The sequence below is a fragment of the Phoca vitulina genome, unplaced genomic scaffold (assembly GCF_004348235.1).
Source record: "Phoca vitulina isolate PV1807 unplaced genomic scaffold, GSC_HSeal_1.0 scaffold59, whole genome shotgun sequence".
Lineage (NCBI taxonomy): Eukaryota > Metazoa > Chordata > Mammalia > Carnivora > Phocidae > Phoca > Phoca vitulina.
Genome location: NW_022589762.1, coordinates 3,517,755 through 3,545,731, shown reverse-complemented (window position 1 = coordinate 3,545,731; position 27,977 = coordinate 3,517,755). Strand labels below are relative to the sequence as shown.

The window sequence follows — 27,977 nt, the reverse complement described above, 5'->3', positions numbered from 1 at the left end:
TTTAAGTTACTCTATGTCACGTCTCAGTTTAAAACTCTCCAATGAGCTTCTCACCCCACGCAGAGAAAGAACCCATAACCCCTATAATCACCCCCCCTCGTCAATCTACCACCATCACCTCTGACCTCATCCCCCGGGGCTCCCCCACTCACCTGCTCCAGCCACACGGCGGCTGTTCCCTGATGCTGTAGGCACAAGGCCCCCTCACGGCCTTTGCACTGGGTGTTCCTCCTACCTAGCCCCTAGCGGCTGACTCCCCACACCCTCCTTAGAACATGACTCCTGTGTCATCTCAGTAAGTCCTTCCTGGATGACTCCGTTGAAAATGACAACTCCCACCCCTAACACTCCCAACCCCTCCTCCCTGTTTTATGTTTCTCCCTAGCACTTCTTCTCAGGTAATACATATTACACATTTATTTTGTTTATGATCTGTGTCTCGCCACTAGAACAAAAACCACATGAGGGCAGGGATCTTTGTGTGCCTTATCATAACCCCAGTGCTTAGAACAGAGTCTGGCACAGGGTAGGATCTCAACAAACATCTGCTGAATGAATGCCCATCAAGCATTCTTTCCACTAAACCCTCTCTCTCTCCTTGAAGCTTCGGCTCACCCAGGAAAGTGTTGTTTCATCTTGACAGGATGGGATGTCCTCTACTACAAAAGATGCTAGGCTCTGAGTAAAACCAGACTCACTAGGAGAAATGTCAAATATGTCAAGAAGCAAAAGACTCAGGTATAGAATTTGCCTCAAGATTGTCTCAGAGATCCCCCCAGTCAACCCCAAGGGTTGTAGGCCTAACAATGCCCTGAAACAAAAGCCCTAGGCCACCAAAAATTTGCAACATTTCTACAAAAGGAACTCCCCTGAGATCTGGATCAAATCAGCATCTGACAAGCTGGTTGTCAAGGGTGATTTCAGTGTAAATAGAATGATAGAATTAATGAGGGATGGAGGGAGGGAGGAAAGAAGGGAGGAGGGAAGAAAGAAAGAAAGAAAGAAAAAAAGACATAATAAAGAAAATACTGGAATAAAACTGATTTTTACGACTGGACTCACCCAACAGAATATTATTTTGAGTGCTTATGGTGTAGGCAGCACTGTACTCGGGCACAAAGGAGACACAGATAAAGACGCCTTTCGGTCCTCAAGATCTTGCTGACCAATAGCCAGGAAGTGAGGTAAGTGCCGCAGGGAGTCAGGGCTCAGGGCAGGCACCACCAGGTACATTTAAGAAGAACCTAAGGAATCTTGGGATGTGGGGGGAGGAGCCTCCAAGATGGGAGTCTTCACTTGCAAACTGGTGGAATGAAGGTGGCAGAGATCAGCAACAGAATGCCTGGAAAGGGATCAAGGGTCTGAGGGCCAGAGGGGCCTTGCTAAACATTGCAAAATGTGCCTCCTTGGCAAGCAAAGGACTCAAACTCCAGGTCAGAACTGACTACCTCACCTACACACAACAAAACAAAACAAAAGGAGTCCTGGCACAGGTCGGGCTTCACTGATGGACACTGAGGGATATTTGGGCAGTGAGCACAAGAGGATCCACACTGGACAGCTCCTCACCTGTGTTGTCCATGGAGTAGCCTCCAGCCCCACGTGGCTACTTACATTTAAGCTACTTAAAATTAAACAAAAACTTTAAAACTCAGGTCTTCACACACACTGGGCACATTTCAAGCACTCCACAGCTACGTGTAACTGGCAGCTACCAAGTTGGAGAGTACGGAGAACGTTTTCCTCATCGCAGAAAGTTCTCTTGGACGGCACTACCCTAGGGATTTTCAATTTTTGTTACTTTCAACCAAATCGACTGGGTGGTCCTATGGCCACGGGTGGCTCCTGTTGTCTTCTAAGAGTCACACACAGTCTTATAAGCACAGGAAAAATCAAGTGTTCTTAAAAATTATAATGAAGACACACAAAACAGCTTATTCCCCAGTTAAATCGAGATGGACTGTGAGAGAGAAAGACCCAAGACAGAATCAGAAAGAAGACATGAAGAACACACCAGTCAGAATGGCTAAAATTAACAAGTCAGGAAACGACAGATGTTGGCGGGGATGCAGAGAAAGGGGAACCCTCCTACACTGTTGGGAATGCAAGCTGGTGCAGCCACTCTGGAAAACAGTGTGGAGGTTCCTCAAAAAGTTGAAAATAGAGCTACCATACGACTCAGCAATTGCACTACTGGGTATTTACCCCAAAGATACAAATGTAGGGATCCAAAGGGGTACGTGCACCCCGATGTTTATAGCAACAATGTCCACAATAGCCAAACTGTGGAAAGAGCCAAGATGTCCACTGACAGATGAATAGATAAAGAAGATGTGGTATATATATACAATAGAATATTATGCAGCCATCAAAAGGAATGAATCTTGCCATTTGCAACGACATGGATGGAACTGGAGGGTATTACGCTGAGTGAAATAAGTCAATCAGAGAAAGACATGTATCATATGACCTCACTGATAGGAGGAATTCTTAATCTCAGGAAACAAACTGAGGGTTGCTGGAGTGGTGGGAGGTGGGAAGGATGGGGTGGCTGGGTGATAGACACTGGGGAGGGTATGTGCTATGGTGAATGCTGTGAATTGTGTAAGACTGTTGAATCACAGATCTGTACCTCTGAAACAAATAATACATTATATGTTAAAAAAAAAAAAAAGAAGAAGATAGCAGGAAGGGAAAAATGAAGGGGGGAAATCGGAGGGGGAGACGAACCATGAGAGACGATGGACTCTGAGAAACAAACTGAGAGTTCTAGAGGGGAGGGAGGTGGGAGGATGGGTTAGCCTGGTGATGGGTATTAAAGAAGGCATGTACTGAATGGAGCACTGGGTGTTATACGCAAATAATGAATCATGGAACATTACATCAAAAACTAATGGTGTAATGTATGGTGATTAACATAACATAATAAAAAAAATAGTTTATTTAAAAAAAAAGAAGACGTGAGGAACAAAGATCATGGACAAACAATACATACATACACCAACGTGATCAGACTTCAAATTGAAGTAAATAAATGGCTAAACTACATAAAAAGAAATCAAGTCTGTTTGCATAATATGTGAATTTACAATCTACGAACTGAATACATTAATTTTTTTTACTTTGAGTACAGTTGACAGTTTTTTTTTAAGTCTGTGACATCTCGCCCGTGATGCTGGTGAATTCTCATGCTGATCTTTGATACAAGTTGTCTGTGACCTACTTGGCGGGTTTCTAGTATGTCCCAAGTTAAGGTTGGGGATGGGGTGCCCAGGATATGCGGCTAATCCTAGTCCTGGTTAATGCAGCAGAGCAGCAGGGGGAAATGGACTCTCCAGGGATGACCTTACCTGTATTCCACTCATGGTGGCAGCTTCCCCAGGGCAGGTCGACGGTGAAGCTGCTAAAGAGGTAGAAGAGGGCCCAGGCCAGGACAATGATGTAGTAGATGTTCAGGAGGACGACAATCATCTGGGAGGCATAGCCGATGCCTGCAAGGGAAAACTGCAGAATTGGGCTAGGGACAGTGGACAGAGTTCTCACACGCCACCCATCCCAGTTTAGGAGGGGGTTTGTACTCCACTATCAGAGCCCTAAGATAGTGGTGGGCCCAGGTTCCCGGCTCTCTCGTCTCCTTCCCTGGCAAGTGAGAAGGGGTTTTTCTCCCTGCCTTCCATTGTGCTCTACCCTGGCTTTCTGTGTCCTTCCATCTTTATCAGTTCTGAAAATTCACTGATTTAAAGTTATTTTTTAAATGTATAAGACTAACTTGAAGATTCCAATAGTTAATGTTCTCTGGAATTACGTTGATGTATTTTTGAAATATAAAAATACATGTTAAGGGCAGGAACAGGGGTGCCTGGCTGGCTCAGTCCATAGAGCATGCAACTCTTGATCTCAGGGTTGTGAGTTCAAACCCCACGTTGGGCATAGAGCCTACTTGGCAAAAAAAAAAAAAAAAAAAAGAGCAGGGATAGACAATTCACATAGGAGAAAATACAACTAGATCCTCCTTAATAATTGCAGGTGTGCAAAAGGAAACAATGGTGAGGTACCATTCTGCATAGACAGCCATAGCGAAATTTTTTACAAATGATATAACTCAGTGTTTCTAAATTTGTCCACATATTAGAATTACCTGGGAATATTTTTAAAATTTCAAAGCCCAAACCAGACCTGAGACCAGTTAAGTCACAATCTCTGGGGGTTAGGCGCAAGCCTCAGGTCATTTTGAAGGTCCCCAGGTGACTCCAGTGTGCAGACAAGCTTGGGAACCCCAAATACCCAGAGTTGTGAAAGATATGGGGGAAGGATGCTTACTCAAATATAATGACATAGCAAGTCAATATAACACTTGCATAGGACAACTTAATAAGCCAGATCAAGAGACATCAACTTGATTGTCCATTTGATCCAGCGATCCTAATCCTGGAAATTTATCCCAAAGAAATAATTCCCAAAAAAGAAGGGCAAAGCTATCTCAACAATTACACATGACAGCAGAATATAACAATTTTATAAGTAATTGAAAATAAGCAAAAAGCCCAAAACAGAGAACTGTTAAGTAAATTATGATATATCCATTCAATTGAAGTTTATGCAATCGTTAAATTATTGTTGTGTAGAAAATGGAAAATAAGGGTGCCTGGGTAGCTCAGTCGGTTAAGCATCCCGACTCTTGATTTCGGCTCAGGTCATGATCTCAGGGTCATGAGATGGAGCCCCGAGTCGTCAGGCTCTGCACTGGGCATGGAGCCTGTTTAAGATTCTCTCTCCCCCTCTCCCTCTGCCCTTCTCCCACCCTCTGTCTCTAAAAAAAAGAAAGAATGGAAGAAAGAAAGAGAGAGAAAGAAAGAAAAAAAGAAAGAAAGAAAAGAAAGAAAGAAAGAAAGAAAGAAAGAAGAAAGAAAGAAAGAAAGAAAGAAAGAAAGAAAGAAAGAAAGAAAGAAAGAAAATAACACTAACTGGAAAGTGGGGACATAAACTGTGTATATCCCAGATTAATAGATATGTAAGCTCTATACAGAGAAAAAAAAAAAAAATGAGTGAAACGAATCCCCAAAACTGGAAACAACACAAATGTTTTTCAGCGGGTGATGGTTAAATGAACTGTGGGATGTCCCTACCATGGAATACTACTCAGCAATAAAGAAGAATGAACTCTTTATACAAGAACCTGGATGGATCTCAAGGGCATTGTGCTGACTAAAAAAGTTAATCTCGAAAGGTTATAGACTGTACAATTCCATTTATATAACATTCTCAAAATGACAGAATTATAGAGATAGTGAACAAATTAGTGGTTGCCAGGGGCTAGGGAGGGGCAGGGAGGGGCAGGTGTGACTACAAAGGAGTAAAGGAGTAGCATGACAGAGATCTTTGTGATAATGTGACAGTCTGTACATTGATTGTGGTGATGGTTATATAAATCTTCACACGATAAAATAACAGAATTATACACACACATACACACACACACAAATAAGTGCATGGAAAACAGGAGAAATCTGAATAAGGTCTGTGGATAGTACCAATATCAATTTCCAGGTTATGATTTTTTTATAGTTAAGTAAGATGTTACCATTGGGCAAAACTGGGTGAAGTGTACATGTGACCTCTCTGTACTAGTTTTACAATTTTCTAAGAATATATAATTATTTTAAAATAGAAACTTAAAGAAAATCCTATATAGAGAGAAATATTGAAGAAATATTAAAACACCCTAAAATTTAAATAGCTATTGTGTCAAGACAGTAGAATTATTACTGATATTTCTTGTCATTTAAAATTCTCTTTTTGGGGCACCTGGGTGGCTCAATCGTTAAGTGCCTGCCTTCAGCTCAGGTCATGATCTCAGGGTCCTGGAATCGAGCCCCGCGTCAGGCTCCCTGCTCAGTGGGAAGCCTGCTTCTCCCTCTTCCACTCCCCCTGCTTGTGTTCCCTCTCTCGCTGTCTCTCTCTCTGTCAAATAAATAAATAAAATCTTTTTAAAAAAATTCTCTTTTTAAATGTCTTGCAATTAATTAAATGTTTTGAAAAATACAAAGTCATTGTTATACATTCGTAAAATACATAGCTAAAATAGCTTTGCACTCTACTTATTTAATCTGAAGACTTTTTTCCCATCCTCATCCCTATCTTCTCCATTCTCTGATAGATTGGGTGATTAGTGCAGCATTGGGCCCACAAATGGAGGGTTTAACATGAAGACACAGAGTCTTATGTCAATCAGCACTGCTACTAAACCACCCAGTCATCCCAAATAAGGTTAACATGTATGCAGATATCCTGGAAGCAGGCACAAGGCTACTCACCCTCAAAGATGGGGCAAATCTTCCTCCAGGCTGTGACGCCTCCCTGGCTGGTGTACTGGCCCAGCGCTGTCTCCAAGAGGAAGACAGGAATGCCACAGGTAAAGAGGAAGATGAGATAGGGGATGAAAAAGGCTCCTGTGGGTGGGAAACAGGCTTTCTGTTACCTGGCACTAGCCTCCTCGTGGTCCACATTCATCTCCTCCCATCACCACTCCACCCTGCCAGTCAGAATCCCCAGGGGTGCGGGTCATGCAAAACTGTGGGGGACTTCTCTCCAGATGTCTGGAACCATAGCAGAGATCAAGAGTCACCAAGTTACCTAATCAGCCCTTTCGTTCACTCTGAAAGTTTCAATCTATACCTACCAAGGTTTGCTCCCCATCAAACATCAATTATTACCTCAATTACACATAACTTGGCAACAGCAAGGAGCTCATTGAATAACAGACATCCAGGAACATTAACATAGCCCACAGACTATAATTCTTTTCAAGGAAATGACTGTTTTTAATGCTAGATAGAGACTTTCAGCAGACTAAAATCAGATTTCCCTTTAGTAATCCTTTCTGCTTCAGTTTTCACAATCCTTTCTGCTCAGCTTTCTGCTGAGACAAGTGTACTGATGCTAGAAATACTGGTATTTTATTCACGGTGGACCTCTATCTGTTGCTAAGGTAGACAGAGGAGTTCACAGAGTACCAGAGAAAAGAAGCACACAGAGGGAGGTACAAATACCTGCAGGGAGTCCACTTCTAGCTTTCAACTGAGTGCTGGTCCAATCAAAAATAAGCACATATGTATGAGGAAACTACCCAAGGTAAGAGAAATAACCGTTCAAAAAGATGGAGAATAATGGTGCTCACACAGGGCTGGGAAAAGTGCTGGCTCCCACCAGTCAGACTGGATAGTCCCAGAATTCACAGGGCATCGGAAAGAGAAGGCATTTCCTCAGAAATGAAGAATAATTAGCCCTAGATTCAGCACAACTCTGGTTCTAAGAAATCTTAGAAGCAAAACCCAAAAGTATCAAATAACTTCACTGGTTCCAAACAAAGCTCAAGAATATTTATAGAAATATAAAAATACTCAGCAACCAATAAAGCAAAAATCACCAGGTCTGGTGTCCAATCAAAAATTACCAGGAAAGGGGCACCTGGTGGCTTAGTCAGTTGAACATCTAACTCTTGATTTTGGCTCAGGTCACGATCTCAGGGTCATGGGATTGAGCCTCATGTTGGGCTGCTTGTCCCTCTCCCTCTCCTCCTCCCCCAACTCACTCTCTCTCACTCTCTCAAATAAATACATAAATAAATAAAATCTTTTTTTAAAATTACCAGGAAAACAAAGAAGCAGAAAAATATTACTCATAATGAGTAGTAAATCAATTGATTGAACCCAACCCATAGCTTACACTAATGTTAGAATAAGCGGATATGGACACTAAAGTGATTATTATAATTGTGTTCTATATATTCAAAATGTTAGACAGAGACGTGAAAGATACTGAAAACACCCAAGTCAGATGTCTAGAGATGAAAACCACAGGGGCACCTGGCTGGCTCAGCCAGTAGAGCATGCGACTCTCAATCTCAGGGTTGTGAGTTGAAGCCCCACGTTGGGCGTGGAGCCTACTTAAAAAAAAAAAAATTAGAGGGGTGCCTGGGTGGCTCAGTGGTTGGGCGTCTGCTTCAGATCCCAGGTCCTGGGATGGAGCCCTGCATCGCATCCGGCTCCCTGCTCCATGGGAGGCCTGCTTCTTCCTTGCCCACTTCCCCTGCTTGTGTTCCCTCTCTCACTGTGTCTTTCTCTGTCAAATAAATAAATAAAATCTTTAAAAAAAAATTAGAGCTGAAAACCACAATGTGTGAGATGAAAAACACATTGAATGGGATTGGTGGCAGATTAACAGCAGAAGAAAAGATTAGTGAACTTGAACCACAGAGTAGAAACTATCCAAAACAGAGAAAAGAGGTTTAAAAAAAAAAGGTGTCAGTGAGCTATGGGACAATTTCAAAAAGTCTAATATACTAGCAAGTGGAGTCCCTGAAGGAGATAAAAGATGGGGGGGGGGGGGCAGAAAAAAATTTGAAACAATAATGGGTGAGATTTTTCCAAATTTGATGAAAACTATACATCCACATATCCAAGAAGCTCTATGAGCCCCAAGATAAGAAACATAAAAAACACTATAACAAGGCACATCATAATCAAATTATTTAAATCAGTGATTAAGAGTTTTTAAGAGGAAATCTTAAAAGCCACCAGAGAGGGACACCTGGGTGGCTCAGTCAGTTAAGCATCTGCCTTCAGCTCAGGTCATGATCCCAGGGACCTTGCTCAGTGCTTCTCCCTCTGCCTGCCACTCCCCCTGCTTGTGCTCTTTCTCTCTGACAAATAAATAAATAAAATCTTTTAAAAAATGAAAATAAAATTAATCAGGGAAACAAAGACACATACGTACAGAGGAACAAAGATAGGATGACATCAAATTTCTCATTGGAAACAATGCAAATGAGAAGACAGCAGTAAGAGAACACATTAGTTAAAGTACTGAAGGAAAAAAGAAACTATTAGCTAGACTTCCAATAAAAATACTGTTCAAAAAGTAAAGTGAAGTAATGCTTCTTAAGACAAGCAAAACCTGAAAGAATCCATCACTAGAAGATCTGCACTATAATAAAGGTTAAAGAAAGACCTTCAGGCAGAGGGGAATGATGATGCCAGAGAGAAATATGATTCTACACAAAGGAACAAAGAATGTTAGAAATGGTAACTACATACATAGGTAAACATCTAAGAATTTTTTCTTATCACCCATATCTCTTTGAAAGATAACTGACTGGTTACACAATATGAGGTGGAGTTTATAACATATGAAAAGTAAAATGTGTAACAATAAGAGCACAGAAGTCAAGAGGAAAGAGATGGAAATGTATTATTGTCCTTACAATAATACATTTATCTTATATGTAAAGTGATATAATATCACGTGAAGGTGAACTGTGATAAATTAAAGATGCATGCTACAAAACCTAAAACAATCATTCAGGGACGCGTGGGTGGCTCAGTTGGTTAAGTGTCTGCCTTAGGCTCAGGGCATGATCCCAGAGTCCTGGGATCGAGTCCCACATTGGGCTCCCTGCTCAGCGGGAAGCCTGCTTCTCCCTCTCCCACTCCCCCTGCTTGTGTTCCTGCTCTCGCTGTCTCTGTCATATAAATAAATAAAATCTTTAAAAAAAAAAAAAAAGAAATGCACTTTAAATATCGAGACATGAAAAGAAGGAAATCCTGCCTTTTGAGATAACATGGACAGACCTTGAGGACATTATATTTTCAGAGAGAGAATAAGAAACATAGTATGTTCAAGGGCTGCAACATTCCCCACCTGCTGGCCTAGATGGCAGGAGACCCTGGTTCTCCTCTGGCTTTGGCCTCTATCTTCCTGGGACCCTAAGCAAGTGTCCTTTCTCCTTTATGTTTCTCATTAGCAAAGTGAGGAGTAGAGTAGTGATGTCAGGTCCCTTCTGGACCTGACAACCCAGCTTTGTTGTCATCCAGGGTCCCTTTGCTCATGTTCCAGCCCCAGACCAGTAACCATAGCCCAGAGCACCAGAGACCTCGTCCACCATGAGCTCAATACCCCAGCAAATCCTGTATGTTCTCACTTATATGCAGACTTCAAAAAGCCAAATTTGGGGGTGCCTGGCTGGCTCAGTCGGAAGAGCATGTGATTCATGATCTCAGGGTTGTGAGTTCAAGCCCCACATTGGGTGAGGAGATTACTAAAACAAACAAACAAACAAAAAACTTTAAAAAATTTAAAAAAAAAAAAGCCAAATTTGTGGAATTAAAGGGTACAATGGTGATTGCCAGAGGCTCAGGGATGGGGGAAATGAGGAGATAAACTTGCACCTATAAAATGAATAAGGTCTGGCAATCGAAAGTACACAGCATGGTGTCTATAGTGAACAATTACCGTATTATAGACTTGAAAGTTGGTAAGAGAATAGATCTTAAGCGTTATCGCCAAGAAAAGCTAATTATGTGAGGGAATGGAAGCGTCCAATAACCTTATTGTAGTAATCATTTCACAACAGACACATGTATCAAATCCTCATGTTGTACGCCTTCAACTTAGCATATGTTATGTCAATAATATCGCAATAAAACTGCAAAGACATTAAAAAAACAGGTCTGTGGCTGCACTGGGACAGGGTAGTAAAGGTAAGAGGTGGGAGAAAGGGACAGGAGGAAACTTGGGGGAGTCATGAATATGTTCATTATCTTGATTGTGGCAACGGTTTCATGAGTGTACACATGTCAAAACTTATCAAACTGTACACTTTAAATATGTACATTTTGTCGTAAATCAGTTATATCTTAATAAAACTGTTTAAAATGAAAGTTAATGGGGAATAACATTCTGCAGTTCTTCACCTTCCAGATCTCTGGCATGTAGTCTACACATCCATAAATCACGCTGAGGAAGGCACCTGATTACCACAAGGGCAAAGAAATAAAGATCAGGGGCGCCTGGGTGGCTCAGTCATTAAGCATCTGCCTTCGGCTCAGGTCATGATCCCGGGGTCCTGGGATCGAGCCCTGCATCGGGCTCCCTGCTCAGCGGGAAGCCTGCTTCTCCCTCTCCCACTCCTCCTGCTTGTGTTCTCTCTCGCTGTGTCTCTCTCTGTCAAATAAATAAATACAATCTTTAAAAAAAAAAAAGAAAGAAGATCATAAACACCTCAGCCTAATAAGTCCATAAATCAATCCAAGACTTACTGAGCAGGAAAGGAAAATTCAGGAAGAGAGAACTCAGTAGCTGATATGAACAGTTACTGCTCAGAGTTGAAAACATGGCAGAAAAGGAAAGAGAACAGAGAGAGAAAGACAGAGAGAAAGAGAATTTTCAGCCCAGCTCGAGCCCCTCCCCCCCATCTTTATGCTACCTGCTCTTTCCCAATAAACCGAGCCAATGTTTAACTGCAGTGGGTTCCATGGTCAGCTCTGCTCCCCTTGTCCTCTGCCTCTTGGAGCACGTGGGCAGCTGGCCACAGGGGCAAGGTCCATACTCCATAAGCTGAGCCACTGACCCTACAAGGGGAAGGGGTCAGGGGAGTGATGGGCTCCAGAGGGACCCAGGTGCAGACGTGGGGGTCCCATGGGGCACCCTGCCTCTTTCCCCACTCAAGCCCCGGTCACCACGATTAAAAGATGGAGCTAGTCCTAGAGATGGAGGATGGACGTCAGTTACCTGCTCCCCCATTCCAGCAGGTTAGTCTCCTTCCCCAAATTCTGAAATGTCCTGGCATGTTTCCCCATGAGCTGGGAGAGTCCACATGCCCAACCTAGAAATTCTGCAGGCCACCCTTCTCAAAAGGAACCCATTCTGTGGTGTCCTCTGTAATGTTCCAGCTAATATTTTAAAGCCTAAACTGATGAGGTTCCACATGAGCAACCCAGCGGTGAGCATACATGAGCCATTATGTGCCAGAATCAACAGTAGTCTGACCACTACTGGGGGCTGAGTCATTAACTAACAATGGTAACAACTATCACTTACTATCACACACAATTATTATTCTTATATGGAGAAAAAAGTGCTCCTCATTTCCCTTTGTTCTTTATACTAACAAGCAGCATCAAGGTGATCAGTCTCCCCGAGGCCAGGTACTATTTAATCCTCTTCACATTAGTGTCCCTGTGGCCTCTCTCCCTGTGGCCTAGGGCTGCCCTACCCCCAAAGCCTGCTGCTCTAAGATCCGTATTCCTAGAGATCCAGCCGTGGGACATTCTGTTGTCGCCTCACATGGGGTTTCCAGGCATTCTGGGTGTGGAGGAACTTGGACTGCCAGCAGCCAGGGTCCAGGGAGCTGGAGAGACCCCAGCTGAAGCCCCATGAAGGATCTGGGTGTCTGGAGACTGAAGATCAGAAGGAAGGAGGGACAAGGAAAAAGGAAGCATCTGTCCTCACACAAGGTGACTTCCAGCTGGTGTTCTATGACTAGCAAAACCAACGATTCCTTGCACAAGTGACTTCTGCCCCTGGTTTTCAGCAACCTGGACTTAGAAATTAAGTATAGGGGCACCTGGCTGGCTCAATCAGAGGAGCATGTGACTCTTGATCTCGGGGTCATGAGTTCAAGCCCCACATTGGGTGCAGAGACTACTTAAAAATAAAATCTTAAAAAATAAGTAATAAGTCAATAAAATCTTTTTTTAAAAAAAGAAATTAAGTATAAAATGGTTGGCAGATGATCTGTTTTTGTCTGGGCTGAGACTGGTGGACAAGTAATTTACATTCCCTCCTGGCAGATTGAATCCTATTACTAAAACCCTCTCCTACCACCTTCCCCCAACATCAAGCCTTTTGGGTTATCCAGAGACTTCTCATCCCCATGGCTAGAGCTTTAGGGGACAGGCCCCAGTGGAAGGTCATGTTTGCATTTCCCTCCAGGGAGCTGAGGGTGGAGAGCTTGAGAAATAGTACAAATGTGCAGCATCTTCGGCCACTTGGCCAGGCAGGAGACCTATCCCCACCACCGCTGGACACACGGGAGACACTGTCCTGACTACGCAGCCCTCATACTGGCTTCTTCCTAGCCAGGAGGGAGGACGCACAGCGGACGTGCCCTCTGCCCACTCCTGAGCTTTGCCCAAATAACCCATACTTCCTATTTCTAATTCCTCTCTGCCCCCATTACCTCGAACCCACTGCAAGCAGTCATTGCCCCGGCCTCCCGCTGTGACTGCTCCTACAAGGTCACCAACGGCCCCTATGCCACCAAAGCCAACACTCCATTCTCCTCCGTAACTTTCTTAACCTACCTGCAGCGTCTGATGCCATTGTCCCTCCGGCCTCCCTGACCTCATCACTTTCCTTGCCTCCCAAAACACTTCAGTGTCCTGGTTGTTGTCCTTCTGCACTGGTTTCTCCTTCTCTGTCCCCTGCTGGTCCTTCCTCTTCCCCCACTCCTTGTTCTCTCTTCTCACCATGAAAGTGCTAATCACCCTCAGGTTTATATCTCCGCATCTTTCTCCCAGACTCCAGACTCCTGTGTTGTACTGCCTAGTGGACAGCTCCCCTTGGACAGCTCAGAGATATCTCAAGTCCGTGCTCCCACAACGCAACTCTTTATGTTCTTCTTAACACCTGCTCCTCTCGGGGCCTTCCACAACACAGCGGAGGGCACGTCCTTCCTCCACGGGGCTCAGGCTGCAGCCCTTGGACCGCTGAGACCAGGCAGGAGCAATGGAGGTGACAAGAAGTGTCAGGTTCTGCGTACGTCATGGGGGGGGTCTCCAGTCCCAGGAGGTTCTGGGTGTTGAGGAGCTCAGTCTGTTGGCAGCCAGAGTGCAGAGAGCCCAGCTGAAGGCTCATGTTCGGAAGCCCCCAGAACCTGGGTATTTAGATAGATCCAACAGTTTGGCGGAGGGAGAGGAACCGAGGATGACTCTAATATTTTCAGCCTCCTAACTGGTCCGCTTCTGCCCTGACTCCTATACACCCAGTTCTCAACAGCAGCCGAAGAGATTATTTTAAAATGTAAGAGCACAGGGGCGCCTGGGCAGCTCAGGTTAAGCGTCTGGTCCTGGGATCGAGTCCCACATCAGGCTCCTTGCTCCGCGGGGAGCCTGCTTCTCCCGCTCCCTCTGCCCCTCTCCTTGCCCCACGGCCTGCTTGTGCTCTCTGCTCTCTCTGGTGCTCTCTCTCTCTCAAATAAATAAATAAAATCTTAAAAAAAAAAAAAAAAGTAAAATGTAAGATCATGCCACTCCTGCTCAAAACCCCGCCCTTTCTCCCATGTCACCAGAGCCAGAGCCAAAGTCTCACAATAACTGACAAGGACCTCCATGATCTGCCACCCCCGTCCTATTTACTTCTCTGACCCCAGCTTCTATTTGCTCCCCTCCTCACAACTCCTCAAACAAGCCAGTCAGCCTCTTGCTTTATGACTCTTAAATCTTGGAGCACTTTTACCCTCAATATCCACACAACCAACTCTCTCACTCCTGGCAAACCCCGGCTCAGATGTTCTCAGTGTCCCCACCCCGCACACACACACTCCTGATATCCTTTACCCAGCTCTCCTTGGTCTTTTTCCATAGCACTCCTTAACTTCTGATATACTATATAATTTTCCTATTTAGTATGTTTATTGTATATTGTCTGTCTCCCTCCTCTAGAATGTAAGCCCCACAAGGACAGGGAATTGTTCTGTTCTGTTCGTACATGGATCCCAACAACTTGGAAGCATTCTGGGCAAATGGAATGTAGCCGGTAATTGCTGTTGAATGACACGGTCGGGGTCGGGGCTTGGTGGGCTGTGTGCGGGAGCAACTGGCTGAGATTGGAGACTCCAGAAAGCCATTAGGGGGTGGGCTGGCCACAGGTTTTGGACAGCAGGGAGGGTGCTCACCGCGGAGATGATTGAGGCAGGCATCGCTCGCATCCATCTCCCTGAAAAGCTTTTGATTTGAGATGGGCTTCTTTATATCACTTTCTCGGCTTCTCTGGTTTTCGACTATAGTGTTTCACTGTTCACCTGCTTTTCTATCATATTCTTGTCTCAGCCCTTTCTCTGCTTGGGAACTCACTTCTAATTAGGATCTACCAAATGTTAAAGCTGGAAGGAACCAAAGAAGACATCATTTGTATTTACATTTGGAACTAAAATTATGTTTTGGGTAGTTTTTCATCCATGACCTCACCACTGAACAAATACGGATAATAATAAAGTGCCTAGCTTATCCTCCCACTCTTCCCCCAAGCATAAAAGTGGCTGTTCAAGGCTGGGAAGTTGAAGAAAGGGCCCAGAAACAGGCCGATAGGGTCCGTTACCTGAGCACGGTACACCCCAGAGTACCCCAGCATCCTTCTCCAGAACTTGCTCAGAACATTCTTCTCATCCCCAAATCCCAGTTGGAGAACCATGGGTTTAAATAAAATCACTACACCAGGAGGAAAAAGGGTCAAATCAATGTAAGTGATCTCCATTCTCCTCACCTTCCTGCCCCATACAGGTGACAAAGGGTCCCATCAGAAAGAGGCATCAGTCTGTTCCTTGCCAGACAAGGAGGTGAGAAGAGGAAGTGCTGGGGCCCATTCTGTGTAGGAGCTTGCTTTCCCAGGAAGGCGAGGGGAGTTGAGTGATGACAGAAAGGTTAAACTGCTGGGAACACCAAAAACCAGGCCTGTCTAGGTCCCTCTAATGACCGCACATACCCTCAGTGAGTTCCCCTTACCTTGGCAAAGGAGGCTTTCCATTAATTCGCCCGGTGGCCCTGGATGACTCCTGCCCTTCAGAGCAAACCTGGGCATCAGCCTCTAGCTCCAAAGCCCCTCAGAACACTTCCCTCCAGCTGCTGTCGTCCATCAAGGAAAAGAGGAGTCCTAAGGCCCTGCTCTTGATCAAGGGAAGAGACTGTGGGTGGCAGTGTTAGGGATTAAACAGAGTTTGACTGGATCCAGGACCCCTGAAAATGTCTCCACTCTTGATCAGAATCAGCGTGCAGGAAGGCTGGCTCTATCCAGGGAGGAAGCAGCCACAAGCCGTCAGTCACACCCCCCCTTCCATCACAGGCCCGTGGCAAGAACCAAGGGGCTCTGATACGCTTCCTGGGCCTGCCTTTCCACCCGAGACAGTGTCGCACACTCCTGGGCCTGCACAAACTTACCACAGAGCCCTGGGGCAGAGCTCAGATCCAAACACTGCCAGACAAGCTCCCCTCAACAGAGTGAGCCCACACCCCCCCCCCCCGGCTCCTGGGCACAGCTCCCTTTGCTTCCCCTTCTTCAGCCCAGTGGTTTTGTGCCAGAAATCACTGGAAATCACTCCCTCCCACCTCTTTGTGCCACTCCTGCTAATTCCCAGGCCAACCTTTACCCAATTCCAGAGAGGCTTGGGGAAAGCTTCTCACCTCCTAATCTTCCTGCCATGTGAGGAGCTAAGCTGGTTACTAGGCTCCAGGTACAGAGTCCCAAAGCCCCACTTAGCCCCCAGACTCCTCCTCTGCCCTGGAGCAGCTTCATCCCTCCACCCAGTTCACTGAAGGCAAGCATGTGGAGTGTCCAAGGCTAGGTTCGAAGTGGGATGACCTCCTTCCTTCCCTCACAGAGCACACGGAACAGTCCCGTGATTTCAGGCTGCTGACCAGAGATCCCCGGGAAGAAAGGACATATCAGCCCATCCCCTCCCCTCTGGAAACATACAAGTTAACTTCCAACTCCAAGGCCAGTCCTCCAATTGCCACAATCCTGAGAATAGGGCTCCAGGGATTCAGCGCGCCTCTGTACCCCCCAACCCAGCCCTCCCACTTCCACTGTCCAAAACCATGGGGAGGCGGAGCTCCATGCATTTGGAGGCTCCTGCTTCCCTGGAAAAGGGTAAGTGTTTACATGAGGGTACCGTCCAATCCTTGTGGCCCACAAAACAACCACCGCCCTCAGCATTTCCCCACGTGACCTACCTCGGCATTTCCCTTTCCCCCAGCCCAGACTGCAGCCTCACTTCCAAACCAGATCTGGGGATCCCCAACACCTGGAAGCTTTACCCATCCACAAGGCGATCTCCCTAACCTACGGCTCACCCAGGACGCTTCAGGACCTGAGAAATCCACAGAGGTCTGGGATGCCCTGGGAGTGAGTTACTGGTTGGAAAATTACCACCACTGCTGGCGGGGAGCAGGGCTACCCCAGCGGGCTGCAATGGGGTGGGGGGAATGAGAAGCCAAAAAATACCAAGGAAACAGTTGGAGTTAATACCACCTACACACAGACTTTCAGTGGGGAATTTTTAAGGGAGAGCCACTGGTATCAAAGGTTATGACACGGGGAGGGGTTGGGTAATGACTGCCTTGGGGAATGTCATGACGTCAGCAGCATAGGGGAAGACACAGACTGAGGGGTCTCATGACCGCAGGACAGCTCAGTATCAACATCGTCTTCACCGTAGCTGCCATTTATTAAGCACTTGACACACATTACCTCTAATCCTTACAACAACTTGAAAGGCAGGCACTACTATCTTAATTTACAGGAAGAGCAGTGGAGGCTCTGACAGCTTACATGACTTGCTCAAGATTACACAGAGATTAAGTAGCAGAGCCAGAGTCCGAACTCTGATCCATCTGGTTCCAAACCCACGTTCATATTCCTAGGATGCCATACCAGTATAGAAAACCCCCTGGGAAAGTCACGTGACTTTCTAGGTCTCAGTCTCCTGCAGTGTCCTTCCTGACTTGTAAGGGTCTTTCCAACTCCAGCATTTCTATGCACCCATGGGACTCCCCAGAGGGGCAGTAAGTGCAGGAGTTGGAGACAGCCTCCTTCCAGGGATGGGTGGGGTGGCGCAGTGGCTCTCACCTCCCCCATTTTTGTAGCATAGATAGGGAAACCTCCAGACGTTGCCGAGGCCAATGATCTCCCCGGCCACTGACAGCACAAACTCCATCTTGTTGTTCCAGTGTCCCCGTTCCAGGGTGCCATCTTCCTTCGCCTTTTCCATGACTGGGTATGCTGGCTTTGTCTCTCCATTACTGGTTGTGCTCGAGACCCTGCTATCCATCCCACCTGGAAAACAAGCAGAGTGCTCTGTTGCTGCTGGGAATCCTAGGAGGAAAGCCTTCCCCTTCCTTCACCAGCAGATTCCCAAGGGAATGAGTGCACTAGAAGAAAAAGTAGATCCCTATCCCCTTGCCTGAAGACCCGTGTTCTCCTTAGCAGCTCTTATTGGTAAAGGCTGAGTAACAGCTGCTGAGAATGTATATTCCTTTCCTGTTCAGGAAGAAAGCATGGATACTGAGGTACAGGCATGGCTTCCACTCGGCAGGTCCTCTTGGGTTGGGGCTTGTGGAAATGGAAGACTTCACATGGCCGCTGGGTTGTCTAAGTTCTCCCTGTCAGCCTACGACTCACTTTGTCTATGTTAGCATGCCCTTCAGTGTCTGTATTTCTGTATGCTGGGGACAGTTGAAAGGATCCTCAAGGCCACCAACTTCCCTTGCAGGAATTTAGTCTAGCGAAATAACTGTGACTGTGGGTATGGATTTGGCATCGAAGATGTCCATTGTTTACAACAGCAAAAAATTAGAAAGTACATAAATGTCCCAAAATGGTAGATAGGTTAATAAATTATGGCACATACGTAACACTGGACTATTATACAATCATCAAAAATTGTGTTGCAGAAGAAAATGCAATGAAATGAAAGTGTTCACAATACGTGAAGCAAAAAGTTATAAAAGAGCATTTATGATATGATTATCCTTGGAAAATATTTTATAAAGTGTATACAATAAAAGATTAGGATAGCCACCAAAATGGTTCTCTCTCCGTGGTTGGATTATAGGAATGTTTTCCTTATTTCTATTTTCTACATTTTCATCAAAGAACATGATTTATTTTATAATATTAAAATAAAAACAAGTTTTAAAAAAAATCCTCCCAGGCGCCTGGGTGGCTCAGTGGGTTAAGCGACTGCCTTCGGCTCAGGTCATAATCCCAGAGTCCCAGGATCGAGTCCCACATCAGGCTCCCTGCTCAGTGGGGAGTCTGCTTCTCCCTCTGACCCTACCTCATCTTGTGCTTTCTCTCTCTCTCTCAAGTAAATAAATAAAATTTAAAAAAAAAAAAATGGCAACATCATTTTAAAAACAAATAAAATTTAAAAATCCTCCCAAAGGATGAGAGAGGCTGAGTGGGCCCTGGAATTCTGATGAAGATGGGCTGATCTTCCATGTCTCTCTAAAGTCAACAGAAGAAAGATGAACTATGGGTTCTTTTTTCTTTTTTGGTGATGACACACATAGGAATCTGTTATGGTATAAATAAAGAGCTACTGTTCCAAATGCTTCACTGCCCTATTCTAGACTCTTACTGGGATTGAAGATAAGATTGGATATGGCTCACATTTAGTGAGCAACTACTACTAAGCTCTTTACATATATTTGTTTCCTTTAATCCACACAACCACCCTGATATGTAAGCAGTATTAGCTCTGCTTTGTAAATAAGGAAGCTGCAGCTCAGAGAGGTAAAGTAACATGTTTGCTACCCTACAGCGAGGCAACAGCATAGGTGGGACTTGAACCCACTCTGTCCCTGCTCTTTCCATTCCATTCCATTACCAGCATGTCTCAATAGCATCTTCTGATGACTCCCTCCGGATTTTATACAATGGTCCTTTTTCTGGAGAAGTAGGCAGATGGACTTTTTCATACGCCTCAAGAAAAATTCATGTTAACAGAACTTTCTCAGTGGGAGCCTCATCTGCCCAGACTCCCCTATGGCTCCGCCTCCCCAGTGTGGCTACCACAGGGATTCAAAAAGTCACGGAGAGAGTCAAGGAACAGTAGGCACCTTTGCTTATTTGATAAATTAGGGAATAAGCTCCAAAGATTGTGAGCTAAGAAGGAGAAACCCAACCAGCTGGTCCCAAGAAGGTTCTTCAGTCCTTTCGAGAAGATTGTCTAACGTCTTGTGCTGGTTCTGAGCCTCCCTTTACCAACCGATGGGTGCCTTCCTATGGTGGAACGTCATCTCCCTCCACTCTTTCATCCTCCCAGACCCTAGAAGAAACAGCAGTCCTCCCGGGTCCCTGGCCTCATTAGGGTACTGCTTCTCAGAGGTGGCGCAGTGCCATCAGAAGGTGTACAACCAGACAAGCCGGGCACAGATCTTAGCTCTGCGCTGTACCACTCGCTGACTCCGGGGAAGTGAATTAACTACTCTGAGCCTCCGTTCACTCCTCTGTGAAGGTGAGAAGGACTAAGTGAAGCGATATATATAAAGTAAAGCACTTAGTAGAATAACAGGCACTCAAATTTTTATTTTCTTTCAGTCTTGCCAAAGAGTTGTTCATTGTCTCATCTCACAGGGAAGAAAGCCTTTCTTTCCTCTCAGTCTAGGGTTCTTGTCCTCTGAAGCACATGGTCCCTCAAGTCCACGGCCACTGGAGCTTCAGAAAGCCCAGAATATAGCATCTAGTCTTTGCACATGCACACATAAATGGCAGGACATATTTTCGAGAAGGATCAAAAAATCCTTTGGTTGTAAGTCCTATGATCTTACCAACCTATAGTCTGAGACCCAGAAACAGAAGAAAGAGAGAGCGAGAGAGGAGAAAATGTCACCAACCTTAGTGCAGTTGCTGCCAGAGGTCCAGTCGGGGGAGAAGAATTATCTAAGGGGAAAGGGGAAGGTGCTGGCTATTTAAAGTGCGGCTCTGACCCCCAGCCGCACTTGTAATCCTAAACTTGGCCCGGCCCACATTCCGCCTCCTGCCTCCCCTCCCCTCCCTCCCCTGAGCACCAGACCACTCACACGCGAGTGATTTCACAGCCCGGGGAGTGTGAGCACACCCGGGCAGGTCAAGCCAGCTGCTTGTGAGGCCGGCCGGGCAGCAAGCTGTCTTCCCCAGAGCTCACCGCTCTTCCCTCTGGCAACCTTGGGGGCTCCCTGGAGGGATCCCGCCTTCCACCCCTTCTGCAGCTCCAGTGCTCCTATACTCCCATCAGGAATAGGTGTTCCTTTGGTTGGGTGCCCTGTAGACTGAATGTACTTTTCTCTTATCCTTCTGCAGTTTATGATTTGCTGTGGACCGCGATGAAGAATAAAGATACATATGGGCACCTGAAATTAATGTCATATCAACTATAATCAACTATACCTCAATAAAAAAAAAATACATTAATGGAATGAAAAAATATCAATCATTATTTTGGCAGGTTGTACCATATTATCTATTTTTTATTTTTTACTTTTTGTTTTACTGGCAAAATTATATGCATAAAATTCAATAAAAGAAAACTTGCCAGAAAAAAAGAATAAAGATACGTAGATCACAGAAATCTGTGAAGTCAGAAAAACTTCCTCAACACACACACACACACACACACACACACACACATTTTTTAAAGATTTTATTCATTTATCTGAGAGAGAGAGCATGAGCCTGGGGGGAGGAGCAGAGGGTGAAGCAACCCCCCGCTGAGCAGGGAGCCTGACATGGGGCTCCATCCCAGGACCCAGGGATCATGACCTGAGTCCAACGCAGACCCTTAACCGATGAGCCACCCAGGCGCCTGGCACACACACATTTATATACATACAGAAGGGGGCCGGGGCGGGGGGGAATATATATATATACATACAGAAAAGTCTGAAAACGTATTCACTAAACAATTAATACTAGTCCTATCTGGAAGGTAGGGTTGGGGCCCGGAAATGAAACATGAAGTAAGGGACATTTTTCACTTCTGCTTTTGAAGCTTCGGGATTTTTTGGATTGTTAAACAATGTGCTAGTTTTGATTTTTTTTTTTTTTTAATTTTTTAAACCAATAAGGGGAAAAAAGTGCCAAGCTTTAAAATAAAGCAAAGCCCTAAACTGATCCTAAGCAGAAGAGCTGGGTGGGAAGCGGAGGTGGCCACCGGCCAGTCCCGGGCACTTGGCACTTCGTGTGGGGGCAGGAGCAGAGCGGGGTGGCAGACCCCCCAGGCCATGAGCTGGGGCATACACTGGGCCCGGACGCGCCCTGGGCGCCCAGGCCGGATGCTCCAGGGTGGAGTCCCGCCTCCATCACTTTCCACTTTGTGACCTTGTTGCTCCAAAACCTTGTTTTCGAGAAATCTATAAAAAGGGGTGCCGACTCCTTACCTTGCAGGGTTGAGTGAGGTTTCGGGAGATAATGAGCATTCGTGAAGGGCCTAATACTTAGCAAGCCTTCGAATGGTAGCTGGTATTGATCCTTAGGAAATCATTCACAGTGAGCAGGGAAGATTTCCTGAAGGGGATGAGATCGACAGACCCCTGAGCAAAGGTGGGCTCGGGCCAGACAGTAAGAAGCAGTCAGGGGGTGGGGGCGGGGGTGGGGGTGGATGACGGAATGGGATAAAACAAATGTGCCTGGGGGCGCCTGTGTGGCTCAGTTGGTTAAGCGTCTGCCTTCCACTCAGGTCATGATCCCAGGGTCCTGGGATCGAGTCCCCCATCAGGTGGGGGGGGGGGTCTCTGCTCAGCGGGGAGTCTGCTTCCCCCTCTCCTCCCTTCTCCTGCTCTCTGTCTCTCTCTCTCAAATAAATAAATAAAATCTTTAGGAAAAAAACATGCCTGAACGTACGCAGAGGAGAAGCACATCATGATATTACCCAGGGAGGGGTGCCGGGGTGGCTCAGTTGGTTAAGGAGCCAACTCTGGATTTCTTTCAGCTCAGGTCAAGATCTCAGAGTCCCACATCTGGCTGCCGGCTCAGCTCTCTCTCTCTCTCAAATAAATAAATAAATCTTTAAAATAAAAAATGCACAGGGAGCCTCGCAGAGACTATTATTCCTGTGTTTCAGCTGCCCCTTCTAACCATCCCTCCATCTTATTTAACTGTTAAACAAGAGACCAAAAGTGTTTTCCGAGAGAGGTTGCAAACTCATACAAAAAAGTCCATCTTCAAAGGCAATGCTATTAACTTCTATTCTTACTTACCATCAAGTGGTACTTACTAATGACCTATTAAGTGAGCTGCTAAGCATTAGAAACCTAGTATTTGTGCTCTAAAATGACCAGGTAACTGGAGTGTACTGAGGCCTCAGATGGGGATATATGTATAGTATTCTAAGTTAGGACACCATACAACTTTTAGCAATGTTGCACAGCCCTCCTATGTCCTCTATGTGCAAAAATTGGGGTTCCCTGTTTCCAGGAAAGATTCTCGGTGACCAGGACATCATCAGGATCAGGCTGAGTTGCTTTAGACTTGTATTAGAGTTGTTTAGAGTTGCTGGTCTTGTACTAAGGAATGTTTAGCTTTGCTTGTTGAGCCTATTGTTTTTACATAACCACTTACATATTACCTTTTTTTAAAGATTTTATTTTTAAGTAATCTGTACATCCAACATGGGGCTCGAACGTACAACCCCGAGATCAAGAGCCACACTCCGTTCACTGAGCCAGCCTGGTGCCCCTTACATATTATCTATGATTGCCATTTAATTCCTCTCCAAATCTTTGTTATCCCCAATTTCTTTTTCTCCATAAAGTAGGAATTGATGCTATAAGTCTTTTGTCCTTTTAGGTTGACCAAAGTTTTAAAACATTTGAGAACTACTGGTAAATGAGTGTTCCTGATAGTTCTTCACAACTCCCTGTCTGGGGTTTAGCACAAATCAAGCAGGACTAGCTTTGCTTCTACTTCACATCGCCATCATCCTTTGCCCTCTTGGGTCAAGAAACCTGGAAATAGGGAACACTAGAATCAGTCTTCAAGTGTTCTCACTCAAAAGGCTGCATTCGTTTTAAGCCTCACTGGAGACTGTTAGGATAACGGAAGGTTGTGCTTCCCAAACAGGATGTATGATATAAAGTGAACCATGGAGAAAGTGGGCCTGGCAGGTCTTGGCTTCTATCCTGTAGACCCTGGGCATATTTCAATGCCAATATGCCATGATATACTCCTCCACGCAATTTTTTCTCTCTGCTAGGAGTGACACAAGGGCAAATAAATTTTCGAAGGAGCATGATTCATTTCGGAAAGAATATTTCTGAGCAACACCAGTTTTAACATTGGAATGGGTTGGTGAAGGAAGTGGTGGGAGATCTTTAAATTAATAGGCATTGGAGCGCCTGCGTGGCTCAGTCAATTAAGCATCTGCCTTCAGCTCAGGTCATGAATCGAGCCCCGCATCGGGCTCCCTGCTCAATGGGGAGCCTGCTTCTCCCTCTCCCTCTTCCTGCCGCTTCCCCTGCTTGTGCTCTCTCCCTCTCTCTCTCTCTGACAAATAAAAATATAAAATCTTAAAAAAAATAAATTAAATAAAATAAAAAATAAAAGTAGAAGGAAAGCAAGAAATAGAAACTCACCATTAGACAAACACCTCTGTAATAATTGTTGGAGACAAGATCTACCGATGACTGCTAAAATTAGTGGGTGAGAAGTTTACATAGTCTCAAAGCATCTCCCCCAAGATGTTTATTAACTACAAAGAGAGAGTCACTTCATGGCGGAGACGTCAGACAGAAACCACCAGAACCAAGTGGCCCAGGCCAACATCTCCAGCAATAAGACATATCACTATCCATACCATGAACCGCAGGAGATGATGTACTAAGACAAACACAACCACACTCTGCCAAAAACACAGCTCAGTCATGAGAAAACATAAGACAAAGCCAGAGTGGGGGACACTGGACAAAATAACTGACCAGTGCTCTTTAGAAGTGTCACAGTCGTGAAAGACAAGGAGACAGGGACTATCTTAGGCCTCAGGAGACTGAGGGGAAGTAACACTCACATGTCCCCTGGGATAACTACCTCGGGTCCTAGACAGGATGCTAGAACAGAAAAGGGCCATTAGTATCAAAACTGGTGCCATTCGAAGAAGGCCTTTAGGTTGATGGTGGTCCGCGCACGTTATGTTCCTGTTCCGACAATCATGCTACGGTCGGCTAAGATGTTAACTTTCGGGGTGTACGGAAACTGTACTATTTTTACAACATTTCCTTGAATCTAAAATTAATTTAAAATAAAAAGGGTTTTTTCCAAAGATCCTGGTTTGCTCCCTGACTATTGCTGTCGAAGCACTAGACCCTGTTGGGAAAAGCGCTGGGACCGCAGGTGTACTGAAACGCTGGTGACTCTTCTCTTGTGCTCTGTTTGATTCCAGGTAGGATAGCCTAAACTCTATAAGCCCAAGGTCTCAAAGAAATAAAACTTATGACGAAGAATATTAATATCAGTCATCACCATTACTCTTTTTATTGGGTGCTTCCAATGTACCAGGCACTGTGCTGAGTGCTGGACTCGCACCGTCTCATCTTACCCTCAGAATAAGCCTATAAAACAGATGTGGAGGTCGCTTTTGGGCAAGAGGCTTGAACGATGGAAGCCTGAGTGAGGTAGAAGGGCCCATGGTGCTCCCAACCCCCTGGCTGAATACAGACAGGCCCATCAGGCGACCCAGCTCAAAGTATCTATAAGCTCTAGCTGACCGATAGGTTACTTACACCCGGACGCGGGTACCAAAAAAGGAGAATCCCATACGTTCCCATACCTCCTCACCCTCTCCGCTTGGTACAGCCCTCACCCACTGCCTCGTGCCACAGACTCTGCTCTACGGTTCTGCTCTGCAGTCCTGCCCGCAGCGCCCTTCCCTGTCTTCAGTAAACCTCCATCTCCTTTGTTCTGCCTCCGGTGAATGCTTTTACCTCCTGAGCTTCTGGCTTCCACCCAAGTGGGTCCCCCCACATTTGGGGGCCCCCATCTGATCAGGAAAGACAAGAGAGATTGCTAGTATGACCTCTTAAAAAAGAGAAACCACCGGCGCCTGGGTGGCTCAGACGTTAAGCGTCTGCCTTCGGCTCAGGTCATGATCCCAGGGTCCTGGGATCGAGCCCCACATCGGGCTCCCTGCTCCGCCGAGAGTCTGCTTCTCCCTCTCCCACTCCCCCTTGCTTGTGTTCCCTCTCTCACTGTGTCTCTCTCTGTCAAATAAATAAATAAAATCTTTAAAAAGAGAGAGAGAGAGAAACCAATAAATAAATAAATAAATAAATAAATAAATAAATAAATAAATAAAATATAAAAATAAATAAAAACCCAGAAAGTAAATGACTTTCTTAAGGTCACGTAACTAGAAAATGGTTAGAGGCAGAATTTGAACTCAGGCTTGTAAGATTTCAAAGTCCACTAACTTACAGCTACCAGGCTACACTTTAACTCCAGGAGGAAAAAAAAGACAAGGGCTACCGAGCACAGCTCTGGCACTGTTTCTATTTGGGCTATTGCTGACCCATGGGCTTTCTTAGGAAAGAGGTCAGTAATGAAATGACAAGGAAAAAAATATTGCTCTCACTGAAAACTTCATCAGACTTGAAGAATATTTTAACAATCTAATTAGAGGCGTTCTCCTATCCAGATGTGTGTACAATCCGCGCCCCCTACTTTGCCTTCCCGAGCAACGCAGGAAAAATCATAACTTGTCTCTTTAACTCCACAAAATTGTTATTTTCCAATTGTATCCAGTTTCTTCTGATCCCTGTTTCCCTGGTTTCTCATCTGATCCTCAGAACACACAGAGAGGAGAGTTTGCAACATTGATGTAACTAGTCTCAGCAGGAAACTCTTGGCTGATCAACAGTTCCCGATAAGGAGCTCTGACTGAATGGAGAAATTCTCAACATAGCTTCAACACCGGGACACCATAGCCCAGAGCCACGGTGAGAGGTTAGGGCAGAGGGACCACGCGTAAAAAGAACAATTTCAACCTTTGGACAGTCTTTTATGCTAAACATTTTTAAACAGCACCGCAGGAGTTTATTTGTGATAGGCAAGAACATACATCCATGCACTATCACTTCGCTGATGGATACGGAATTGGAAGTACGCCCATAATCTCATCTCTCACTGCTGATGACTCTTCTTCATCCAGAGCAGGAGAGGGAACCCAGAAGGGAGCACGACGATACAGCTCTCCTCTTTGTTCCGCCAAACTAGAAAAGAACAGGGCCCACTCACACTGTTGGGTCAATGTCCACCTGCCAAAGGCCCCAGGGACACCCCCAGAGTTAAACGGGTTAACTACTCACTGCAACGAGGGAGAAGCAGAGCACAGGAAGTGTGGGGCGTCTCAGCAGGAGGGGGTTAGGAAGGATTTGTCATAAAATGAATTTGTGTTAGGTGATTTTGTGAGGGTTCAGGAAGCAGCGCTTTGCTCCGGATTGGATGCTGTTAGGAAGCAGAGATCATTTTACGATCGGATCTCTTAATCAATTTTATCTGGAGAGCAGGACGAATGAAGTGAAGCTGGCCATGGGGACTAGTGGGGAAGCAGCAGTCCTCCGTGTCAGCGAGCACAGGGAGATGTTCGGTCGCTTCTTGTGATCTGGACGCTGTTCATGCCTTTGTCTCTCGTTGGACGTGATCACAGAGCCGTCTTATTTCTGTCTTTACCCGTCATGATCACAACGTGGCCTTGTCTGATGCTGATGTGTGAGCAGCTTTATGTTCCCCGGGAGAACGCCGGGCCCAACCGTGAGTGTCAAGGTCCAGCAACAGCAAGGTTTTGGCGGCTGCCGCTGCAGGTTTTAGCTGCCATGGGCCTCTTTTCTCCATCATAGCCACATGCATTCATGGAACCGAGTGGGGGGAACTGAGTGGGGGCTACTGACTGCAGACAGGAGGAAACCTAAGTTCGCTCTCAGAGGCCTTGGCCCCAGCTTCTCACGTGCCCTTTCCCCTGTTCTCAAGCCTCTGAACAAAGCCCTACCCCAACCTTCTTCACTCTTGTTACATTTCACTCCAGGGAGCTCCACTAAGAAAAAGGAAAAGATTTTCTAGAATAGACTAACATCATTTGGCCATTTTCCTCTCGATTCTTCTAAGATTAATATGCAAAATCTTCTGAATCAGAAATCACAAAGCATTACCAGGGAGTCTGGAGGAAACCTTGCTTCCATGGGCCTTGTGTCAGCTAGGAAAGAAAGGATTAGGAGAGGATGACCTCCCTAAGGGGTTGCAAACCCTTCTTTGACATTAAGAACTCAACTGCTCCAGGAGGTTGCCAGCTTTGTTAGAAAGTTTACCACTGTGGCTGATGGCCTTGCACACAACAATTTGGCCCACGCACTCATGCCAACTTTGCTTCCCTCTCCTTTTTTTTTTTTTTAAAGATTTTA

The 27,977-nt window shown here is 45.5% G+C and overlaps 1 protein-coding gene across 4 annotated transcripts in view; it reads right to left on the bottom strand.

The window, feature by feature from the left end:
* The window catches only part of SLC6A13 (solute carrier family 6 member 13), a 36,603-nt gene extending 15,900 nt beyond the window's left edge, over positions 1-20,703 (bottom strand). Inside the window, exons 1-5 of one of the 4 annotated variants that reach the window (XM_032391002.1) lie at positions 20,637-20,703; positions 20,451-20,496; positions 17,680-17,886; positions 6,315-6,449; positions 3,351-3,491 (exon numbers count right to left, since the gene is read on the bottom strand). In XM_032391002.1, the coding sequence (XP_032246893.1) occupies positions 3,351-3,491; positions 6,315-6,449; positions 17,680-17,881 (478 nt within the window). In that variant the 5' untranslated portion in view covers positions 17,882-17,886; positions 20,451-20,496; positions 20,637-20,703. Of the gene's footprint in view, positions 1-3,350; positions 3,505-6,314; positions 6,450-17,679; positions 17,887-20,450; positions 20,536-20,636 lie in introns of those variants that run through there. The other 3 variants (XM_032391004.1, XM_032391003.1, XM_032391006.1) reach the window with 3 other exon arrangements.
* Between the last annotated feature and the right edge of the window lie 7,274 nt (positions 20,704-27,977).